The 12380-nt window shown below is 63.8% G+C and overlaps 1 protein-coding gene across 8 annotated transcripts in view; it reads right to left on the reverse strand.

The window, feature by feature from the left end:
* The window catches only part of LOC311513749 (signal transducer and activator of transcription 5B), a 44914-nt gene that overhangs the window by 2386 nt on the left and 30148 nt on the right, over positions 1–12380 (reverse strand). For 4 of the 8 annotated variants that reach the window (XM_084615807.1, XM_084615809.1, XM_084615808.1 and 1 more), the window contains 18 exons: positions 11155–11245; positions 10243–10380; positions 9287–9443; positions 8712–8801; positions 8255–8429; positions 7623–7753; positions 7377–7528; positions 6704–6859; positions 6049–6228; positions 5538–5625; positions 5339–5461; positions 4906–4998; positions 4169–4375; positions 3381–3475; positions 3161–3291; positions 1470–1625; positions 1100–1151; positions 129–236 (listed from right to left, as the gene is read on the reverse strand). In XM_084615807.1, coding sequence (XP_084471933.1) covers positions 129–236; positions 1100–1151; positions 1470–1625; positions 3161–3291; positions 3381–3475; positions 4169–4375; positions 4906–4998; positions 5339–5461; positions 5538–5625; positions 6049–6228; positions 6704–6859; positions 7377–7528; positions 7623–7753; positions 8255–8429; positions 8712–8801; positions 9287–9443; positions 10243–10370 — 2222 coding nt within the window. In that variant the 5' untranslated portion in view covers positions 10371–10380; positions 11155–11245. Of the gene's footprint in view, positions 1–128; positions 237–1099; positions 1152–1469; positions 1626–3160; positions 3292–3380; positions 3476–4168; positions 4376–4905; positions 4999–5338; positions 5462–5537; positions 5626–6048; positions 6229–6703; positions 6860–7376; positions 7529–7622; positions 7754–8254; positions 8430–8711; positions 8802–9286; positions 9444–10242; positions 10381–11150; positions 11246–12380 lie in introns of all 8 variants that reach the window. The other 4 variants (XM_084615811.1, XM_084615812.1, XM_084615814.1 and 1 more) reach the window with 2 other exon arrangements.

The following is a 12380-nucleotide window of genomic DNA, read 5'->3' on the forward strand; positions in this document are numbered from 1 at the left end:
GGAGGCATCCCAGAATAGCCATGCTAAGGGGCCGGGAGCAGCATGCTCCAGCTAAACGCCCCCCCCAACACGGGGGAACCCCTCGCCCCCGGAACGCGGCTCAGGCCTGGGGAAGGAGCAGCACCTACTTCTGTGGGTAGACGTTGTAATGCGGCTGGGAGCACACGGCTGGCGACGGTGCCTGATCCATGTAGGTGACCGTTCCGGCGGCGGGATCCCCGGAGGCGCTGGCAAACCTGGAACAGATGAGGGACCGGCGCGTCAGCTGGGCTGGGGGCGCCAGGGCCATGGGGAGGGTGATGAGAGTGGGGAGGCGAGGAGGCACTGCACCGAAGGGCAGGCTGCAGCTCTGTCCCACTCTGCCGGCTCCTCTCCCTGGCTGCAATGGCAACTTCTGTCCTGCTGGCCCCGTGGCCTTGGGCTACTGATGGTAGCTGAGGGGGCTGAGGGATTTCACATGGGTCCAGCTCCTGGATCGATGCCGTCCTCAGCTCCCTGGGGCCAGGGGGAAGGAGGCTGTACCCATGGCTGTGTCGATGGTGCTTTACACCCTCCCACGCAGTCCAGGGGAAGCCATGTCGGTGGGGACGGCCACAATCAGAGCTGGCCTCATCTGTGCAGATCCTGCTCGGCCCATACCAGCCCCTCCCAAGTGCCCAGCAAACACCCCCATAGCCAGTTCACTTCTCAGGGGTGTTTTAAATCCTCCCAGTGCGGCACACACCCAGTGCAGAGCCAGGCTCCAGCCCTGCCATAGGATCCCGACACCCATCACTTCCTCCTGCAGCCTGTGGGGCTGCCTGCTGGGGCTGCCAGCCTGGAGTGCTCCTCCCCTGGCCACCTGCTCTGCCCCCTGTGAGCAACAGGGCAAACAGCTTCCCCTCCGCCCCCCATGGTGCCTGCTGCATGCAGGCCCATCCCCTGGTAAGGCACAAGGCTGCGGAAGAGACTCGGGGCTGGGACACTGGTTCAGAATCTGACATTTCCTCAACAAGGGGTGTTAACGGAGGGGAAGAGGGAGACACAGGCCGAGGACAGCACACAGACAGACGCACGCACGCCCAGATGGACAGACAGACGCACGCCCAGACGGACTTACTCTGGCACCACTTGTTTGATCTGTGGCTTCACGTATCCATCCACGGCTTTAGCTACAGACAGGGCGAGAGAGAGAAGACAGCGCTAAGGCATGGAGAGGCCAGGGGACATTCCAGGCACTGACCCGACAGCGTCACCTGGGCTAGCAGCCGGTCGGCACGAGGACTCCGATGAGCAGGAGAGCCCATCAGCACTGTCGGGTTCGGGTCTCTGTGCCATGAGGCCGTACACCACTGAGAGGAACCGTTGGCTGCTAACGGGCCAGGCCCTCAGGGGTACGAGCTGATGCCAGCTCCCACAGCCCCAGAGCCTGCCGCAGGGCGAGGGGAACACAGGCCAGTGCAGGGCCCAGCGCTGCATGGCGCACTCACAGAGAACCGGCGTGTAGTACTTGGAGAAGACCTCGTCCTTGGGCCGGTCGGGGAACACGTAGATGAGGTAATTGAGGTCACCCAAGCGGTCGGCTAGCGAGCGGATGGAGAAGTCTCTGGTCGTGAAGGGCATGAGGTTCCAAAACATCCTCTCAGCTAGAAACGCAACAGCAGAGAGATACGACAGTGAAACACAGAGCCCAGAGCCACGGGTCTCCTCCGTGTCGCAGAGGGGCCTAAGAACAATGCTGCTTAAGACAGGCCCTTGTGCGGCACAGCTGGCCCCTGGGAGTCAGGCCTCGAGGAACTGCAAGATTGGCTTCAAAATCATGAGACCTCCAATAAGAATCAGCATTGGGTTCTTTTTCTCCACCTTCTGCCTTTGAGCTTTAGGATTCCCTCCCTGCATCCCCCAGGGCTGGAAATGTATTGTTTGTGTACACAAAAGGTGAGATTCTTGCGGAATCGCCTGAATCCGGGAGCTGGGGCTTTAAGAAAAAAAACCCAAATATCGCCGGACTTGCAGTTCAAGTCCCGTGAGTTTCCCACCGGCTCGTGCAGAGTGCCAGGGCTGCCGCTGCATTCAGGGCGTACAAACTCCTCTGACATGTTTCACGAGCATAATTGTTTAAAATCTCAAGTTAATAAAAACAGCTTTTCTTTGAGCTCACCCGCTCCCTTGCGGCACATCATCTGACACAACAGCTCCACAGAGAGCCAGAAAGTGAAACTAACTAGAAACCAAAGTGAACCGAAAACTCTGCTGTGATGGGCCAAGCTGAGCTGAGAGGCAGAGGTGAGGCAGAGCTGTGAGGCTATTTCAGGGTTAACATGGAGTCTAGTTCGTTGCGAGTGGCATTCTGCTCTGGTTGTATTTTCACATAGGTCTCTTTAAACACAGCTCTCATGACAGAACACCCTTTAGAAGATTTACCGAACTGCTCAGCATGGACCCGCTGCACAAGGGCCTGCCCTGGATTTCATAAATGGGAAGAGAATCACTGTGACAGCCTGGAGCAGCCTAGGTCACGTGTTCTGAGCTAAAAAGAGAAAACGCAAAGCTACCCTTTCCAATGGCTTTCCAGAGCTCCCAGCCAGCCAGCGGAGGCCTGCGTCCGCTAGCCAGTTGTGCTGGTATAGTAAATGGTGCAACCACCCTAGCATAGCCGAGGTTAGACAGCAGGGCAGGGCTTGCACCAGCATAGCCTGGTCCTGCATGGGAAGGGGGCTACGCTATCCTGGCCTGAGCACCTTTATCTAGTCTCCTGACATCGGTAACAAATCAGCACAGCACAACCTCTAGGACAGAGGTGGGCAAACTACAGCCCACGGGCCGTCAGGGAACAGGGGGCGAGAAGCAGGTGGGGAGGGTCGGATAGGGGGCGGGGGCCAGGCCATGCATGGCTGTTTGGGGGCGCACAGCCTCCCCTAACCAGCACTCCATACAATTTCAGAAACCCGATGCGGCCCTCAGGCCAAAAAGTTTGCCTGCCCCTGCCCTAGGAGCACAGCTGGCCTTCCAAGCAGGAGGAGCCAGAAGCAGGAACTGGCCCAGCACGACGACTGGGTTTGTTCTGCACCATGCCCAGCTCACGGGTCATGAACTGACTCACGGGCCAGGGCTGAGCTGGCCCTGTTCCAGCCCCAGGCATGGATGTGGCTCCAGACTGCCCCGGCCCACCCTGACTCACGTGAGTCAAACTTCCAGGCGATGGTGATGCCCCCGATCTCGGAGTCACTGAACCGCAGCAGGAAGGTCCCATCCGGCTTGTTGATCAGCAGGTCGTGCGCTTGCTGCTTGTTGACGAAGCCCAGGATGGCCCTGGAGCACAGAGAAGGGGGGTGAGGGGCTGGCAGTCGGGGGGAAAGGGGGCTGTGCCGTGTCGGCCGTTACGGGAAGGAGGCTCTCACCCGTCGTTCCAGTGAGGCTTAAGATGCTTCTTCAGCACCTCCATGACCCCATCGAACCACTGCCAGAAGGTGTAATTCCGCCCTGGCAAGTTTTCCTGGGTAAAGAAAAAAGACCGTGAGCATCTCTGAGCCCAGCATGCCCTACGACAGCCACTCCCGTCCCCCAGCCCCGCTCTGGCCACAGGGAGAACTGGCTTGGCACCAGGGATTCATGCACACCTAACGTGCATGCAGGCATCACGATGAGCACTGGGTGAGCAGGCTCTGTTCCTGGGAGCAGCTGGGGGCACAGTCCTGCCAGCGCAGGCAAGCCTGGCATCTCTCCCGTGCTAGTCAGAGGGAGGCAGGCAGCAGAGTGGCACAGCGGAAGTGTGCCAGGCCCCTAACCCAGAGGGTGACGGATTTCCACCATCCCCGCCTGCTTCCTTGGGAGGGGAAGGCTGGTCCAGTGTCAGTGTGAGCTGGGGCCAGCGTCCCGTCTCTCGCAGTCTGTCAGCACCATTTGCTTCTTGCTCCTTCCCACATGCCATGCGCTGTTCTGCAGCGAGATGCGACTGCCAGCCTGTGCCAAAGGGATTCCTGGCAGGGTGCACAGATGGGACAGCAAGTCTCCACACCTGGCCAGTAGCCCGGGGGGAGGTGCACTGCTGGGGCATCTCACCAGTACCCACAAGTGATGCCACTCGGCTACTACAGGATCCCTTCCCCCACCCCGCCCCCAGCTGGCGCCCCTGCTGCCCTCCCGGCCAGGGCCCCCTGGCAGAGGCTGGCGGTGTGGCGCGGCTCACCCTGTTGAACTGGGACCAGGAGACGGACATGGCGCTGTACTCCTCCAGCTGGCCACTGCTGCTGTTGAAGAGCTTCTGGGCCAGGAAGAGCAAGTTCTCCTTCGTCAGCCCCCGGCTGCTCTGCACCTCGGCCTTGAACTTCATGTTGAGCGCCTCGCACAGCTGGGGCCACAGCACCTTGTCGGGCACGGCGAATGGCACCCGGCCCTGCGGGAGGGGGCAGCGCGGGAGCCTGCGGTCAGGGGGGCTCCAGCCGCACCCGGGCAGGGAACCCAGCGGGGAGAGCTCCGGCCCCAGGAGCCAGCAGCATCCATGCACTATCCCAGTGCCCCCCTCCTGTGGCACTCACCCCCTGCGCCCCCCTCCAGGGTCCCCCTCCCCCTGCCCCTGTGCCGCCAACTCCCGGAGCTCCCCTCCTCCTCCTCAGACCTCCTGTCCCCCTCCCCCTGACCCTCACCCCCCTGCGCCCCCGACCCCCACTCCCAGAGCTCCCCTCGCCCGCCCCGTGTGCCTCCCTCCCCCAGAACTCCTGGTGCAGAGGCCAGCGGAGGGCAGGAATGGGAGACTGCCCAGGCGAGAACAGAGAGGGCTGCAGGAGGGGCCAGGTGCGGGGGGCCCAGACCAAAGGACCTGATGATGTGGGGGGCCCAAGGGCAATGCACATCTGGGGCCCCAAGTGAAGCGGGGCAGGCCCCCCGGGTGTGGGACTCTGCCCCCCGGCGGCGCTGGCTGCTCACCGGCTCGGCGAAGGCGTTATCCCAGAGCACGGTGGCCGTGGCGTTGTTGTCCTGGCTCCCGTGCACGATCACCACCACGGGCAGGGACAGCGTCTGTGGGAACCGGCAGGGCCGGGCTGAGTGTGGGGCAGGGGTGGGGGCTGGACCCAGCTCCGGTTCCTGCCCTTCCCCCACCTGCCGCTGGGCAACTCTCAATCAGACCAAGCCCCCCCCCCCCACCCCATGCTTCTTGCCTCCATGCCCACCCACGGACCCTGCGCCCCCCGGGGCTGCCCCAGCTCGTGACCGAGGCTCAGGAATTCCTGTGTCCCTCCCTCAACCCGGAGGGACCGTCCTGGGGACGGGCGACACGGCCAAGCCTGACACCAGCCCCAGAAGGGCTCCTGGAGCCCCCAGCGCCGGGCAGGGCCCTGGGCAGCGGTGCTGGCTTTACCTTGACCTGGAAGACCAGCTCGTTGCCGCCGACGCTGAACTGCGACTCGAAGAGGATGGTGAACTTCTCCTCGGTCACCGACTCGGCGCCACGCCGATCCGAGCGCTTGATGCGCTTCAGGGACTGCGGGAGGCAGGGGAGAGCGTGAGAGGCGGGTGGGGGCAGGGGGCAGGGGCGATGCCTGCGGCCCGGCTCTCACCATGTTCCTGAAGTGGGCGCTCAGGGTGCCCGTGGCTTGGTGGTACTCCATCACGCAGCAGTTGTTCAGGATCTCCCCACTGCTCTCGCTGCAACGGGAAAGGCAGGTGAGGGGGGCCAGGCACTGGGCCAGCTCCGACGGCCGGGGGGATGGCGGCGGGACTGGGCGGTGCCAACAGTCACCATGGGGGGCAGCTCGGGGACTCCACTGGGGGTGCTGGGAAAGGGGCCAGTCGCCAGCCCCACAGGCGTGCGGCTGACCCTCCCTCCACTCAGCGATACCCCGGGGGTCAGAGCGGGCCACGCGCTGGGCTGGGCTCTCTCCGGGGGATCCAGGCTACGTGAGCAATGGGACGCAGAGACAACAAGGGACCAGCCCCACAGGGTCCTGCCAGAGCCCCCCAGTTACCCCACCCAGTTACCCTGGGACTCAACAGGAGCCGCGTGGCTCAGCAGGGCCAGCTCGGGGGTCCCCCAGGACCTGCCCCGGGCGAGTGGCGGGGGGGCATTACTTGCGGGTGCTTTCGTTCTTCAGCAGGGCCTTGGCTTGCTGCTCGCTGATGATGGTGGCCTTCACCTGGGGCGGGTTCATGTGCACATTCAGCTTCCCCCCCACCAGCAGCCGCACCGTGGCCGCGAACTTGGTCTGCGTCTTCAGCACCTGGGGGGGCTGCTTCTCGATGATGAAGGTGCTGGGGGGAGGAGCCAGCATCATGGGGCCTGCGGCTGCGAGATGGGCCCCGGGGCCGGAGCTACAACCTCCAGGTGCGGGGAGGGGTGACGAGACCACCACATCCCCACCCTGGCTCACAGCACCTGCGCCCAGATCCCCCCTCCACGCCCCCGAGCCAGGGCCCCCCCCACCCAGAGCGCTTGCCCCACGAGCCCCTTTCTCTCGCCACCCGCCTGCAGTGCCAGCGGCCCCCCCGCCCCAGCCGGCCCAGGGCCCCGCGCAGCCCAGGTCCTGCCTGGTCGGGTCAGAGTCTGAGCCTGTTCCCAACCGTGCCCTGAGCTCAGCCTCAGCCCCGCCAGCCCGTGTGGGGCAGATGGCCCAGCCCAGCTCTGTCCCTGAGCCCGTGTGAGGCAGACGGGCCCAGACCCAGCCTGGCTCTGCCAGCCCGTGTGGGGCAGTCAGACACGGCCCAGCTCTGCCCCCTGCATTATTACCTGGTCACCAGGGCGGAGATGATGTCTGTGATGGTGCCATTGAGCTCAGCCAGCATCTCCTCTACGGGCCCCGGGATGGGCAGCTGCTGGCACAGGTGCTCAGCCCGACGGATCTGCTGCCGGTTCTGCCAGATGATCTCGGCCAGCTTCTCACACCTGGGGCGAGGGGCCCCCGGGCCAGGTCAGCCCTCTGGCAAGGCCCAGGGACATCACAGAGCCCCAGGCCGTGGCGTCCCGTGTCTGCTGGTCATGGGGCTCCCTGTCTGTGCCTCCCCCATGGACACCCCCCACGGACACCCTCCAGGCCGCGGTGTCCAGGCCGAGCCAGGCCAACACAGGCTGGAGCGGTCCGGCCTTAGCCTAGCCATGTGGGGAGCTCAGCCGCCCCAGGAATCCAGTCCCACATCCCTCGCGATGGGGGCAGGTGACCCCTGGTGCCCTGGACTAACAACGCCAGCGAGGGCAGTGTCACCCATCAGGGTCACCCCCGGGGCTGCCTCTTGCGACCCAGGGCAGCACGGTGACTCCCCCGGATTCCCTGCTGCCGGCGGCACCGTTCGCTGGTTTCCCAGCCAGCCGCCATGGGGCCAAGCGGCAGCTCCCAGGTGCCCAGTCCCCATTTCCCACAGGCCCGCGAGCCCCGTTCCCGGCAGCGCTGGGAGGGGGGACGCACCAGGACTGCAGCACGTCCAGGGTGCCCTCGGGTGGGCCGCCGTTCCCCGCCAGCTGCTGCCGCCGCTTCCACTGAATCAGCTCGTCATCCAGGATGGTCGTCTGTTGCTTGCGCAGCAGCTGCAGGGTTTTCTGGTGCTTCTCTGCCAGCTCCTGCGAGGGGACGGGCTGTTAGCGGGGGACGGGGGCGTCACCGCCCCCTGCTGGCACCAGGGCAGGGAGTGGGGGCCCCCGGGTCGGCACTCACCACTCGGTACTGCTGTAGTGTCTGGGCCTCCCGGTGCAGCCAGGCCTCCAGCGACGCCTTCTTCTGCTGCAGCGTCGTCTCGCGGGACATGCGCTCCTGGGGGCCCAGCTGGGAGAGCTGGGAGAACTGGGCTGGGGAGGAGGCCAAGAGCATTAGGCCTGAGCCCCGCCTGCCCCAGGGGCTCCCGACCCTCGGTGGCATCCCCAGAACCCCTGCGCCAGGCTTGCCCCTGGGGTGGGGGGAGACTCGCTCCCCGGGCCCCACGGAGCCGGTGGGGCGGTGCTGAGCTGGGGACTCCCATGGGACTGCGAGGGGAGGGGAACCGTCCTGGGAGTGCTCAGATACCTGCAGCCTCCTCATGGGGGTGCGGTGGGCAGGTGGGTGAGATGATGCCCCCGCAGATGCTATGGCAGAGTCTCCCCCGCGCCAGCTGCAGCCCCCACCGGACCCAGCCGGAGCCCAGGGCCTGGCGCCCCCTTGGCAGCTGGGACGGGGCAAGTGCTTCGGCACGTTTGCTGGCACGGGCTGGTGTCTCCCCAAGGACGGGATCTCAGGGCAGGTCCCTGCCCCCAGCAGTCCAACCCCACGGCCCCTCCCTCTCCCCATGGCTCGAGCGCCCCCCATCCCCCCACCTTGGAGGCGCATGTTCTCCTGGTACTGGATGATGAAATACTCCTGCGTCTGCTGCAGCTTCTTCAGCTCGTTCTCTGTGTCCTGGGTGACGAGGCGCAGCTCCTCGAAGGTCTGGTTGATCTGCAGGTGCTTCTGGGACATGGCGTCCGCCAGGCTGCTGGCCGGGGAGGGGCTCTGCAGAGAGAGGGCGCCAGGTCAGTGCTGTGCCCCCCACGCCTGGGGCAGGGAGAGGCCGGGCTGCAGGGGCTGCCATGGGGGGCAGCGACGGGCCCCACAGCACGGAGGCCGAGGCTCACGCCATGGGGCAGTGGCTGGAGCCACGTGCACAGGGTGGGGTGGGGTGCGGGGCCCCAGGGTGATCCCAGCAGAGTCAGCGCCGGGGCTGGGCTGGGGCAGTGTCCCTGGGGCCCCAGAAAGACGGGGAGAGAGACAAGGCCCCCCTGCCTGGCTACTCACGTTCGTGGCCTCCCGAACCAGCCGCTGCTCATGGTACAGGATGTGGCGGATGCAGCGCACCAGCTCCATGGGGCACCGGTCGTACGTGTTCTGCAGCAGGGAAAGCAAAGGCCCTGAGCCAGGCGCAGAGCGGGGCTAGTCAGGGGCTCTCACCGGCCCAGGCTGGGGGAAAAGGGGTGCCATGGGCACTAGGCGGGGGGGCTGCTCCTGCCCTAACCTACCTTGCCAGCATCCCTGCTCCCAGGCCACGTGGGGGAGGATGGGGGTCACCCCAGCCAGCCTGTGCCAGGACGGCAGCTCCCCTTGGCCAGACGAGGAGCCTGTGGGGGACGGAAGCGGCTGGGGGGGCTGCGACATGCCAGGTGACGGAGGGGCTCAGCGATGCACTGGTCCCACGCGGTGAGGAGAGGGGAGCGACGGGCACCAGGCACCTGCCATCACACACTCTGCCGCTGTCCCAGACCCTTGCTACGCGCCAGGCTTGGCCAGCCCACTGGGGAGCGCCCAGTGGGAGTGACCGGCCCCTGGCAGGACACGAGGGGAAAGGCCGCCCCATTGCGGCTCTGGGCACTGACCTGCAGCTGAGTGGCATAGTGCCCCAGCTTGATCTTCAGCAAGAACCCGTCCTCGCCCACTTGGTGATCTGCCTTCTTCTGCAGCTCCTGGATCAGCCCCTCCAGCAGTTGGGTGGCTTTGAGGTTCTCCTGGGGGTTATCGAGGTCGATGGAGTCCCTGGCACAGAGAGAGACAGGGGGTGGGCGGAGGGCCCAACTCGGCACAGGGACTGCATCTGCTGCGGGAACTCAGCCCCCCACAACTGAGGCCCCCCTGCGTCCATCCCTCAGCCAACTGGGATGATCCGGCCAACCCACCACACAAAGCCCAGAGCGAATGGGAGTGAAGTCCTGCCCCGACTCTGCCCTCCCGACCCTGACCCTGCCCTCCAGCACAGTGCCAGCCCCTCATTGCACAAGGACCCCAGACCAGACGTGTGGGTCGCAGACAGGGAGGGCCCTACCTTTCGTTGGGGCGTCTCCAAGCACCATGGTGGGTAAGGGGAAAGTGAGGCCCGGAGTGCAGCAGCGACTGGCCAAGGCCTCAGAGAACAGGTGGCAGGACAGGGAGGAGGAGGGCCAGACCAAAGAGTTCCCAGGCTCGGCTCTAACCGTTAGGCCAGGCTCCACTCACTCCAACAGCCCAGGGGACCTCGCAAAGCCTTAACCTTCCGCCTCCTCCCAGCTCTGAGTCTTCCGGCCCTGCCCCCGTGCCTCGGCCCTGCCTGGGGACAGGCGAGAGGAAGCTGTGCAGCTGGTCTATGTGCCATGGCCTCTGGAGTGTAGCGCTCAGTGGTGATCCGCCACAGACACCACTGACCGGAGCCAGCGGGTTGGTAAGGCCAGGCCCACAGCCCCATTTCCAGCCCCTTAGACACGGGTTTGTCAGGGCACCTGGCAGCCAAGCCACGTCTCCTCTCGATGGCCTGAAGGACCGACTGGAGTGCGTCAGGTAGCCGCGGGGCGGGCTCACCTACCATGCTTGGCTCTCGATCCACTGCGAGAGGTAATGCCGCACCTCGATGGGGAAGTGCTGGCCGTACAGCGCCTGCATCTGGCGCAGGGCCTCGCCCTGCAGCTGCTGGGCCTGGATCCACACAGCCATTGTTCAGAACCTGGGGGGCAAGGAGACGCCATCAGGACAAGGACCCTCCGTCCACACTTAGGGGGAGAAGGGCCCTCTGTGCCATCAGCCTAGAGCAGCGTCAGACAACCGCTGCCCAGGGCAGCCTCTATTTTAATGCGGGAGGGAGACTTCCTGGCTCTGACATCACAGGGCACTGCTGGGAAAGGCTTCTGGGGACCCAGGATCGGACTCCCCCTCCGCCTCCCGGGGGGGGTGGGGCCACTGAAGAATCCAGTTATGTACAGTTCCTTGTAATCTCATGCAACACAATAACCATCTCCCTTAGCATGCACCCAGAGAGCTCAGCCTCGGTCCAGGCAAGTGAAGTCATCCATCGTGAAAAGGGGACGGGGTAACTGACCAGTGCAGAGAGGAAATGTCCGCCCCAGCGCCTGGCCACCTTCTCCGGCCCCTTGCCCGCCTTCCCCAGCTGCCTTCCCTGGCTTCCCAGTGCCCAGACAACTTCCCCAGCCCTTTGCCCGCCTTCCCTGGCCACCTTCCCTGAGCAGCTGATGGGAGGAGCTGGCTGAGGGTGTGACGGAACAGGCCAGCACCCACCCATTCAGGAATCACCCACGTGCACATGGCACAGGTTCTCGGGGGTTCGCCCAGTACAGCCCATGCAGTCCAGCTCCTCGGGGGCAGAGACACCCAGCTCTACTACAGAACGGTCCCTGCCCTGTTAAACTGCCATGGGAGCGTGAAACGACCAAGCATTCAGGGCCCTTCATCCAGGACAGCACAGGGATGGGGTCTTACGTGCCTCCCGCAGGGTCCTTGCAGCACGCAGACCTGGGGGCCCGGGTTCAGGAGCACGCTCGGCACACGCCCGCTATCCGCTGTACACAAACACTCTGGAGAAAAGAAACGGGCGAGGTCGCGGTCGGTTCTGAAATCAGATTCTTGGAGCTATTTCAGGCTAGTAAGACTCTCCAAACACTAGGGGAGAGGTGCCAGCTTCTATTCTGGGCCCAGGCCACACCACGCAGCCATGCTCTTCCCTTGCACTTTATTCTGGGGGTTTAGGCATTTAAACTGGCTCATGGCGAGAGCACACATGGCAACAAATGCAATCCCTGGAGGCAAATATAGAATGGCCGGACAGAGCCAGCGCCTATAAAAAGCAAGAGCTTCCCTCTTCAAGCTTGACAGGTCTTGGAAAAACAACTCGTCCGACAGAGAGTTTTTACAGGTGACGCAACAAAGCACACGAGAGGAGCTCATGGGCCGGGGTGAGCAGCGCCAGCCTAGCGTGCTGGTATAAATACCACAAGCACAGACAACCTTACAGAACATGACTCAGGGTTCAAATCAAGCACTGAAAAGTTAGGAAATGCCACAATTAATGCCTGGGCAACCTTCCTTTGGCACTACCTAACTGCTGAGTGTTCAACTTCGTAGCCTTAACAACATTCGTTTAAAACAGTTTTCTCTGTGCAATTTCCTAGGTTTTTAGGAAAACAAATGAACTGGGGAAGAATCTGCCAAACCCCCCAGACATGAACTCCATCACATGGCACCACGTCGACCCCCAGGTGTCATCAGCAGGGTTGGACCTTCACATCCACCACACAGACCTCTGCCACTTGAGCGAAGCATTAACCCACAGCAGTAGTAGGTTGTCATTCTGTACATGCACCAAAGCTAGAGGCGGATGAGCCCCTTAGCTGGTGGTTTCACCTCATTCCTGACAGCAGAGGAACGCTGAGCCTTAGAAGCCGTGGGTTCCAGGCTCTGGACGGGAGTGTGCTCTCGTGGTCCCAAACCCAGCTGCCCATTTCCCCCATGCTTGGCCTCTTCTGCCCTGTCCCCTCCAACCTGTCCCAGTTCTGGCTCTTCCACACCCCTGGCTCCCTGTCCCATTCTCCTCACCCAACTAGTTCCTGTCCCCCTACCCAGACTGTCCTAGTCACCCATCTGGAGTTCCTTTCCAAGTTTCCACTCACTTCCAGTGATCTCCATCAGCTCCTGTCTCCCTCCCACCCCCTG

Source organism: Lepidochelys olivacea, assembly GCF_965140295.1.
Source record: "Lepidochelys olivacea isolate rLepOli2 genome assembly, chromosome: 27".
Classification (NCBI taxonomy): Eukaryota; Metazoa; Chordata; order Testudines; family Cheloniidae; genus Lepidochelys; species Lepidochelys olivacea.